Source organism: Physeter macrocephalus, chromosome 20, assembly GCF_002837175.3.
Source record: "Physeter macrocephalus isolate SW-GA chromosome 20, ASM283717v5, whole genome shotgun sequence".
Classification (NCBI taxonomy): Eukaryota; Metazoa; Chordata; class Mammalia; order Artiodactyla; family Physeteridae; genus Physeter; species Physeter macrocephalus.
In genome coordinates, this window is record NC_041233.1 from 12,975,290 (window position 1) to 12,986,546 (window position 11,257).

Sequence of the window (11,257 nt, forward strand, 5' to 3'; positions counted from 1 at the left end):
AGGAAGAAAGAAAGAAAGGAAGAAGACAAAATAAAGTAGGATGAAATATAGTTATTAAAATAAAAAAATTATTATTAAGAAGAAAAATTTCTATTAGAAAAACAAAAAACGGGTCGGTCTAACCATAGGACAAATGGTGGAAACCAAGCTCTACAGACCAAATCTCACACAGCAGCACACACATACACACTCACAACAAGAAAAAAGGGGAAAATAATAGTATATCTTGCTCCCAAAGTCCACCTCCTCAACTTGGGATATTTCGCTGTCTATTCAGGTTTTCCACAGATGCAGGGCACTTCAAGTTGATTGTGGAGCTTTAATCCGCAGCTTCTGAGGCTGCTGGGGGAGACCTCCCCCTCTCCTCTTTGTTCGCACAGCTCCTGGGGTTCAGCTTTGGACTTGGCCCCGCCTCTGCGTGTAGGTCGTCCGAGGGCGTCTGCCCTTCGCTCAGACAGGACGGGGTTAAAGGAGCAGCTGATTCAGGGGCTCTGGCACAGGCCGGGGGGAGGGAGGGGCACAGATACGGGGCGAGCCTGCGGCGGCAGGGGCCGACGTGACGCTGCACCGGCCCGAGGCGCGCCACACGTTCTCCCGGGGAAGCTGTCCCTGGATCCCGGGACCCCGGCAGCGGTGGGCTGCACGAGCTCCCGGGAGGGGCGGTGTGGAGAGTGACCTGTGCTCGCACACAGGCCTCTTGGTGGCGGCAGCAGCAACCCTAGCGTCCCACGCCCGTCTCTGCTGTCCGCTCCGACAGCCGCTCATTTTTTTTTTAAATAAAGTTTTTTCAAAAGTCAAGGGATGGGTTTATGATAGAAAGAATGTCAGGGCTAGAAATTATGGGAAAAAGCTGCTCTTAGATGAAAAGAAAGTTTGGGGGCTTGATTTTGAATTGTAGATTTCACTGGGTACAATTCTGAAGACGATGGGGCAGGAGATGATTGAGAAATACAGGAAAAAAGGTTCTGAAGAGAAATAACTTTCAAAGATCACATACTCTCTAAATGGAGAAAGTACCTGAAAACTTTATCTCTGAAAGTATCCAAAGTAATTTAGAATAGCCCAAATTCTTTGATTTGTGTGTACAAGAGATTTGATCTAAACACTAAGTTTAAAGGAGAACACTATAGCTGCCCCCAAATGGAAGAGCTAAACAAATATAAAAAGCCGGAGGGATGCTAAAAGTTCCTTCAACCAACAGTATTTAGGAAAAGAATGGGATAGCATGTAAATTGTGCTCTGTATCATTCCAGTGTTCTCTGATCAAAGCTACCTGCTCAACAAGAGCGAACTCATTAAACCAACAGCACTATGCTAACCTATCTTTAAATAAACTCTTTATGATTTGCCTCTCAAGTCAGAATACCAGAGTCATAAGAAAGCCATTCACTCTAAGTATCTCTTTTCTGAGAAATCTCTGTTATCTACTGGTCAAAAATGACCTAACAATAAGAATAAAGATTCTCCTACTGTATAGCACAGGGAAGTATAGTCTATATGCTGTGATGAACCATAATGGAAAAGAATATGAAAAAGAATGCATATATCTGTATAACTGATTCACTTTGCTTACAGCAGAAATTAACACAACATTGTAAATCAACTATACTTCAATAAAATAAATTTTAAAAGAAGAATAAAGATTCTCCTTAGCAATAATAACACATGAGCAAAACCTCCCAACTTATTTTATTAAACACACATAAACCACTTGAAGGCAATGTTTTATGGCCAGGAAAATGTAACACATATTTTATAACTTTGACAAATGAGAACTTTCTAACTCCCTCTAGCTGTTCTTATGTTTTTAGTCTGGCTAAAGAGGACTTCAACTTTTTTTTCCTGGATTTTCCCCAGGCTCCAGGATGTCCTGGATTTTCAAGAAATATCAATGGACAAGTAAATATTTACTGAGCATCTACCACAGGAGTTGACTAAATAGCTGAAGGCACAGATTTCCTAAGGCACTTACATTTCCATGATCTTTAAGTGATGCCTAAACTAGGAGGGTGATACAGATGAAGCCAAAGTAAATATACATACAGAGACTGACTGCCCGTCAGTCTCCTCATGCTGTCAAATTACAGGTACCTTTGCAGCCGCGTGGGGTGAGGCTCCTTGGTCCAGAAGCAGAAGGGCCACTTTCTGATTATCGTAATGTGCAGCTACATGCAGTGGAGTTAGCCCGCTCTGAAAACACGTGCAGAAACAACAACCAGTGTCAAAGCGCCTTAATGTCAGAGGCCTAGATTTAGGAGATGGGATTAGATTGGATATAAGACACAGTGTAGTTTACATTCCAGTTTCCACAACACTTGGACCCCAGCTTTCACCTCCTATTTCTGCAGTGATCTTCATCCTATGAGACTTAAATATGGATTAGTTATAATTTAGGTGGCTGTTGGTGAATGTTAGCAAGTGCTTGTGTTTTGTTATCATGGGAGTGGCCTGTTACAAGTTGGCCGATGACCCCATACCTTCCCAGCAGCATCTGGAGATGCACTTTTCTGTAGCAGGAGACTGGCTACTTCAAGCTTCCCATATTTTGCTGCCACATGAAGGGGAGTAAATCCTTTCTGAAAAGATAAACATAAAAATAATGAATAATAGAAATGATACAAAGCCATCACTTTTCTAGAACTGAGGCATTATTCTAATGGTGAAGAGCAGTTAAGCCTGTATTTAAGGACCAAGACTGGTAGATAACAGTTACAGGGTCCCCTTTTCAACAAAGATGAGCAGCATATTTAATCTTTCTCCTTCTGTTGGCTTGGCCACAAGACACGAATCCTGGGACTAGTCAGGTATCTGACAAGGATGAAGTTGGAAAGCCGGATCTGGGGCTTATTCTAGGGCCATTTGTGGATTTCACATTGTGGGAAGAATAGGTTATAGGGTCCATGCCCAATTTGGATTTGGAGGGCTTGGAAAAATCTAGGACAAGTCTGGACCTCCCATAACCTCCCACATCACCAGATTGGAGCCTTTCTCTTGCACTTTCTCTACTGCCACACGTATTCACACGTCTGTATGTATGACCCAGTCCTTAGGGGTAGGAGTCAGAGATTCTCACACTTTAGCCACTACAGGTGAACTGAACAATAACACAGGGTTCTATCTCAATAAATAGGCGAGAGTTGGATACTGAGAGTCGAGCAGCCCCTTCTTCTTGCTTCCAGCTCTTACAAGGATCTGGGTATCAACCGGTCAGTCACCATGCACAGCTAGGGCCCCAAGCACAAGGCAGGGATTAGAGGGTCATCAACATATTTGACCCCATGGGACTATAGCCAGTTAGAGTCAGTGGGCAGCTCGTATGGTGGAAAGGCTGGGACACTCAAAACCCCATCACCCATTCCTCTGTTTCACATGTTAAATGAGATCCAGGAACTTGCATGTCTACTGAAGATCCTAAAGAATCACAGGGGGTGACTTTTGAGAAAGTCATCATCTGTTCAGATAGTTTTCCAAGTATTTGTAATCACTGTAATTATCTTCTGCATTGATTACACATTAATGCTTCTTCTCTGCATCTAAGAAAGGGTATAACACCAATTTCTAGCTTTCTAAGACATGCCATGGGCCAATTCATCTTGCTATCACACTTGCTAGTTTATGTAGGATCAAAGAAAAATGAGCTCTAAATTTTGCATTCTGAACTTGAAAAGCAACTGTGTGGTGGGTTATTACTGTAAGGCATCAGAGCTGAGATAAAAGAAACAACAACCTATAAATCAGAAAAGAAAACAGCAACAACAAACCAAGAAAAATCCACCTCCTGCTTTGAAAGTATTATTTATAAAAGCATTAACCAACTGAGCTTTGATAATGTGGTTTGTATACCTGGCCTCAGCAACAGAAATCTGTGGCTGTGTTTTTAAAGCACCCTTTAAATCTATCAAATAACTTGCAAGACATATCTGACTCCAGACATCAATAAGGTTTCATTAGAAGATAATGTACTGAGAAATGTAAGACATACACACACTCCAAATCACCCTGCCCCACCCCAGGGCTTTGCTGGCCATGTTAATCCTGGGATCCAAGTATAGTTGCTGTTGTACAGCTTTTGTACCTATTACCATGCAGGAAACTGTAAAGAGAATGTTTTTAAATTTTTTTTTAACATCTTTATTGGAGTATAATTGCTTTACAATGGTGTGTTAGTTTCTGCTTTACAACAAAGTGAATCAGTTATACATATACATATGTTCCCATATCTCTTCCCTCTTGCGTCTCCCTCCCTCCCACCCTCCCTATCCCACCCCTCTAGGTGGTCACAAAGCACCGAGCTGATCTCCCTGTGCCACGCGGCTGCTTCCCACTAGCTATCTATTCTACGTTTGGTAGTGTATATATGTCCATGCCACTCTCTCAGTTCGCCACTGCTGGGGACACAGCAGGATTCTAAGACTGCCTTTCATACCTTTGTTGTTATAGATAAAGATGCGCCATGATCCAAAAGGAATGCGGCTACGTCCTCATGACCCTCTCGGGCTGCAAGGTGGAGTGGGGTGTACCCAGAAGTCGTGGCTGCATTTGGAGATGCTCCTTGCTGCAACAGCTGTTGTACTATATCTGCTTTCCCCAATCGGGCAGAAATGTGGAGTGGGGTTTGGTCATCCTATAGGACAAGGTAAAAATGCAGGGCTGATGAGCTGAGAAAACAATGGTGCCACTATGAAAAATACAGGAAATTTCACTGCTTGGTATCAGAGGCTACATTCAACTCTTTGATTCAATACTAAAAAGAACCTCATTTATCTTTTTCTTAAAGTTTCCGAAAGGTGGGGATGGCAGATCTAAGCACCTTAAACACCCTTGGAGTAACCTATTAGCGTGAGAATTGTGAAAGGCAGTTCTATCTAGAAATTATCCCCACTCCCTCCTGCTATACTTTAGCAATTTTTAAACCTCTGATGACTCCTTTTTGGGAGAGATAAGGGAATGTATCCTGGGAAAACGGAAATACCTGGGAGGGATATTATACCTCCACCAGTTCTCATATACTCATATGTAATGAATTATTTTACTGGTGCTGCCTTCCCACAGTCAAAAGTGGGAGGAGGGGAGAGGGCAGTATAGGTTGGTTGAGGAAGGTTCCCAGCTAAGATGGGGGCTGACAGCAAGCCCATCCTCTGCTTGCCGAGCTGTCATCCAGGCTGCATCTGCCTGGAGTGGAAGGCACCTTATTACAGTTCACCCAAGGACACAAGGCACTCCTAAGTCTTGTACCCTGAGGGCCTTATCCCCACGTTGGAGGGGTATCTTTTCCTTGTTTGTCCAAAGATGCCCTCTGGAGAGAAATCCCCTACCGGGATTTGAAAAAGTCCAGGTAAATACTTTATGTAGGGCAAGTAGAGAGAAGAGGCTGGAGCACAGGGCACTGCTGTGCAAAGGTAAGCAAGTTGACGGTCAAGATCAAAGCAAGAGGGTCTATGTAACTAGTAGGAAGTGTGAGAAGTTAGGGGAGACGCCACAAGGAAGAAGAGAAATACTGAATCTCATACAACTCTGCTACTGCCTCCACCACCGCTAAACATCAACTGCGCATGTGCATGCCCCAGGCTCTGTTCCAGGTATTCTACTGGCATTAATTCATTCATCATTACAGCAATCCTATCTATTCCAACTGTCATTATTCCCATTTTCTATATCAGGAAACTAGAGAAGGGAATGTGGCACAGAGATGTTAATTAACCTGCCCAGTGTTACTCAGGTAGTACATGATGGACAAAGATTCGAACCCAGGCAGCCTGGCTATGGAAGTCAGGCTCTTCACAATGATACGTACTATCTCTTTAATGAGATAACTATACATCTTATGGTCAATTTCAGCTTGTGGGTGAAACCATTTCCTAGATGAAATGCTTCATATGTAACAACACTCAAAAATGTGAGCTTTCTTGTAATGGTAGAGTACAGCCTCTCTTAACCAATCTACTTAACTGATTAACCAACATCCTCTAGATCAGGGGTCAGAACAGTAAAATCCAGGGGCCAGATACAGCTGCCACCTGTGTTTGTAAATGAAGTTTTATTGGAACACAGTCATGTCCATTTGCTGATGTATTAAATTATGTACTATTGCTGTTTTCACTCCGTAACAACAGAGTTGAGAGACCGTGGACAAAGACTGTATCCTGTGAAGCCTAAAATATTTATGATCAGGCCCTTTACAGAAAAAGTTTGCTGATCTTTGTTTCTGGGTCCTCTGTAAAATCTACCAGCTGGCACCACGATACACCGGACACTCAACATTTACAGTCTGCTGACTAGAATGTTACCACTACCTTCGTACCCACCTGTGGATTTTATGTTTACAAAGACCTAGTTGTGTTTGTTCCCATACTAGTATGTTTATACTAGTACTTTTCTAGTTTGTACTATATTTATACTAATTATATAATTACATAATATGTTAACAGGTAAAATATGAGTACGAAAGGAAAGGCTTTAAGAACACTAAGTTAAAAGCCCTGAAGAGCCTTGGTAGACGTTGATAAAAACCAACTATGGTCCAACTACATATGGGTAGGAGAGCTGAAGAGACTGGGGGAAAATTATAAAAGTTGAGAAATATCCTGTACTCAAACTGCTTTGCAAATGCCTCAGTTTTCTCTTCATTTAATCCTAAAGTAGAAACTACAAAGTATGTAATTAAATGACAAATAAATGTACATTTGTATATTGAACGGCTAAAATTAAATGGTTGAGGTATTTACATATCTATTTACGATTCTTGACCTAAACTGCCATTTTTAAAAAAAAAATTGGTAAATAAATTATAGTTTATTCATGCACTAAGAAAACCATTAAAAAAAGCTAAACATCAATAAATAAACAAACAACAAATTTTAAACTGCCATTTTGATAACCAGACCAACTACCATCAAGACAGTGACAGATAGTGAGTTTCTTCTGGAGAGTAAATGCCAGGCAGAGAATGACGCATTCAAACTCAGCCCTTGGACTTCCCCAGCTGTCCGGTGGTTAAGGCTCCACCTTCCAATGCAGGGAGCGTGGGTTCGATCCCTGGTCTGGGAACTAAGATCCCATATGCCGCGAGGTGCGGCCGAAAACAAACAAACAAACAAACAAACTCATCCCTGATGTTCTTCTATATTCTATGTTCCATGAACAACTCTGACCAAGTCTCAGGGTTTATGGTTTCACAACTTGCAGAGAAAAAGTTCAAACTCCCTTTTTCCTTTTGTGGCTCTGACAGCTGACATCTAGGTCAACCAAAAGAACTCAATTATGCTTCCAAACCGTGCTTGTTTTAGAAGCTTTGTGCATGAGCCCTTCTCCATAGAGTGCAAACACCTCTGGGCCAATTCTAGGTTTGTATCCTAAGCCATTAGGGATGAGCAATGTGCCAAGGACACAAAGTTCTTGTATTTCATTTTGTTAAATAATTGAGTAGATACACATGCAGGGAAGGGATGTTTTCAATATCCCTTGGGTAGAGACTTTTGTCATTGGTGGTGGTTCCTTACTTTAAAAGAGTGATCCTGGAAGAAAGCATGCCTATGTTTAAAGGTTTTATTAAACTCATTTCTTCTCTTGGCAGCAAACACTTCCACGCTCGGCACATACCTTAGCTTTAGCTTCTACCTGAGCACCGTCTTGCACCAGATACCGCACGACTTCGGCCTGGCCGGAGCGAGCTGCCATGTGCAGCGCTGTTTCTCCTCTCTGGGGAACAGGAGCCAAGGTAACTTAACGGCAGCTCTAAAGAAGACTGGCCTATTTTCTTTGCATAAAGTTGATGATGGAGGGTTTTTTTTTTAAATAAAAAGTAGTTCCAAGCACTTCCTTATTGAAAATAGGAAAGATAGGAAATGAAATACACAAGAATTTCCCAGGAACCTGGTCCATGATGGAAGACATCAGTGTAAGCCCAGAGAGCACGGCAGGATCAGAAGCCATGCTCAGTAATCTACAATGTAGCCTCACTGTGGGTTCAAAGGCAAATGCTATGGAGCCAAGCAGGAGGGTAGGTGAGTGAGGAGCGCAGATGGGGAGTGCTCCTGGAGACAGGCCAGGCCGTATCCTGGCCGAGGGAGGCGCTGCTAGCCGGCATTAGCAGGCTACTTCAGTAACCCTTTGGGACGCCAGCTGTAGCATGCCATCCCTTCCTATTTTTCAAAAACAGCAGCAGTCTGGATATTTGTGTATATTTCTTGAATGTTGGTCAAAAAATCAGAGTTCAGAACAAAAGAAAACCAAAAATGCTGCACAGGCAACACAAAACACACCCAAGGGCCAGACGTGGCTTGCCCTTGGTTTGCATTTCCTGCTTTATCTCAGCAGGTCATTATCCTTTTGGGCATTATCCCAAGGGGTTATTTTCTTTGCCACTGGACTTCCCCCGCCCCTGCTGCTTTTCACCAAACGGACTTTAATTCAGATGCTCTCTTTGTTTATTTAATAATTAAAAAAAGGAAAACAACATAGAAAACACATATGGATGGAAATGTAAAAAGGAATAAAAATCAAATATATTCTCCCCCACACAAGTGATGCCCACCTTTTTATTTTATTTTAAATTATATATATATTTATTTATTTTTGGCTGCGTTGGGTCTTCGTTGTTGTGCACAGGCTTTCTCTAGGTGTGGCGAGCGGGGGCTACTCTGTTACGGTGCGCGGGCTTCTCATTGCGGTGGCTTCTCTTGTTGCGGAGCATGGGCTCTAGGCGCGCGGGCTTCAGTAGCTGTGGTGTGCGGGCTTCAGTAGTTGTGGCTCGTGGGCTCTAGAGCACAGGCTCAGTAGTTGTGGTGCACAGGCTGAGCTGCTCCGCGGCATGTGGGATCTTCCCGGACCAGGGCTCGAACCCGTGTCCCCTGCATTGGCAGGCAGATTCTTAACCACTGCGCCACCAGGGAAGCCCCAATGCCCACCTTTAAATTACTTTTTATAGGTATTGCTTTGCTTTCCATCCACCTCCATGGAAGGATATGCAGAGATACAGTTCACACGAAACTTGTTGCTGTGTTTCCTGGAAAGGTGCTGAGGATGTAGGTGACCATGTTACCCAGTGTTCTCTTTGTAAAGGAAAACCTTCTCTCCTGGCGTTAGTACCAGGAAAGACTGCATTTCAGCTGAGAGCTGGTCTGACGTGGATGTGCTGACTCAAGCTGCTGGAAGACACAGAGCCTTTTGGGGGCCTACCCTCAGGGTGAGGACGCAGGACCTTATGGTTTGCCCTTTCTGTGCCAGAATGTTCCTCATTTTATTTTTATTTCTTTGGTGCTCATGAGTCCAACTAGTGTTCTTATGCTTGTGGTCTGAGGTGTTAAGATTGTTATGCTGCTAAACTTAAAATTCTGTAAAACAATGTCAAAGGCCACAAGCAGATCGAGGGTGATAAGTTACTCCTCTGACATTTACTATGAAGTGAGTCTCATGGCTCTGCAGAGCAATGCTTAGTGTGGGAAAACAACAACATCCAATAATGAACTGAGTTCCATGGGTTTGCGATAACATTGTCGAGCACGCTGAAGAGAAATTACTTTGAAGTTACTTGAAATCACAATAAGGAGAGTGTTGGAACCACCTTCTCAACATGCAACACTTATTTTTTAAAAAAATTTTATTCAAGTATAGTTGATTTACAATGTTGTGTTAATTTCTGCTATATAGCAAAGTGACTCAGTTATACATATATATTTTCATATTCTTTTCCATTACGGTTTATCACAGGATATTGAATATAGTTCCCTGTGCTACACAGTAAGACCTTGTTGTTTATCCATCCTCTGTATACTAGTTTGCATCTGCTAATCCCAAACTCCCAATCCATTCCTCCCCCAACCCCCTCCCCCTTGGCAACCACAAGTCTGTTCTCTATGTCTGTGAGTCTGTTTCTGTTTTGTAGATAAGTTCATTTGTGTCACATTTTAGATTCCACTTATAAGCGATATCATACGGCATTTTTCTTTCTCTTTCTGACTTACTTTGCTTAGTATGATAATCTCTAGGTCCATCATGCATGCAACATAATGCTTCTGTTGAAAAAAAAACTCTCACCGTCCACAAAACTTTATTTTTTAAAGCATAACATTCAGTAGTAATATACACAGTCCCTAAATCTTAGCAATTTGTGACCAGCTAGTGATCGAATGGATCTTGCCTTTGAAATAAAGGAAACCACAGGTATTTTCAAAATTCTGCCCTTTTAAGTACTCAGGTTAAATGGGAATTAATTTACCTGTAACAAAAATAAGTAGATTGAGAGCAATCGTTTCCAGTTTCATAAATGCTCACAATTAGACCTACTTTGTTCAAAGGATACTTACCACGTTGGTGGTATTTGGTGAGGCTCCATGATGCATTAGTTGTGACACGATATTTACATGCCCCATGAAGGCAGCAACATGGATTGGGGTAAGGCCCGACTGGGAAAAAAGAGGGAAATGTCAGTTTGTTGGCTTTTTTTTTTTTTTTTTTGCGGTACACAGGCCTCTCACTGTTGTGGCCTCTCCCGTTGCGGAGCACAGGCTCCAGACGCGCAGGCTCAGCGGCCATGGCTCACGGGCCCAGCCGCTCTGTGGCATGTGGTATCCTCCTGGACCGGGGCACAAACCCATGTCCCCTGCATCGGCAGGCGGACTCTCAACCACTGCGCCACCAGGGAAGCCCCTGTTGGCTTATTTTGAAAAGGGTTTGTCTGCCTGCCTGTCTGCCTACCTGCCATCCATCCATCCATCCAGGCTAAGATAACCCATTTATTGATCAGATCAGAAAACATCAAGACATCACCATTACGTCATAGATTTTATAAGCCAAATGTAGCAATATTCATCATTTCTCTAAAGCACGTTCCGTGATTATGAAAGGCCTATGTCATAACCATTAAAGAAGAAAGATTTATTTCAGACATTTTATATAGCTCTATAAAAAATATTTAGAGAAATACCTTGAAGGTTTTTTCCCTTTGCTACTAAGCCTTCCTTATACATATGACTGTGTGTGTGTGTGTGTGTGTGTGTGTGTGTGTGTGTGTGTGTGTCTGTGTGTGGAGGGGGGACACTTGTGTGATTACATACACAATAGCAAAAAGTCAACTTTTATTTCAGATCCTATTCTGGCCTTTTAATAAGGACTCCCATGCTCTCAGAATCACTGATTACATGTGAAAGAGCAGGGTGGGAACACAAAGCCATCCTTCTAAGAAATGAGCAGATCGGGCTTCCCTGGTGGTGCAGTGGTTGAGAGTCCGCCTGCCGATGCAGGGGACACGGGTTCGTGC

The 11,257-nt window shown here is 42.7% G+C and overlaps 1 protein-coding gene across 1 annotated transcript in view; it reads right to left on the minus strand.

Annotated features, from left to right (window-relative positions):
* ANK3 (ankyrin 3) overlaps window positions 1-11,257 on the minus strand; it is a 353,292-nt gene that overhangs the window by 153,829 nt on the left and 188,206 nt on the right. Inside the window, exons 12-16 of the mRNA XM_055081155.1 lie at window positions 10,305-10,403; window positions 7,600-7,698; window positions 4,427-4,624; window positions 2,478-2,576; window positions 2,092-2,190 (exon numbers count right to left, since the gene is read on the minus strand). Coding sequence (XP_054937130.1) covers window positions 2,092-2,190; window positions 2,478-2,576; window positions 4,427-4,624; window positions 7,600-7,698; window positions 10,305-10,403 — 594 coding nt within the window. The remainder of the gene's footprint in view (window positions 1-2,091; window positions 2,191-2,477; window positions 2,577-4,426; window positions 4,625-7,599; window positions 7,699-10,304; window positions 10,404-11,257) is intronic.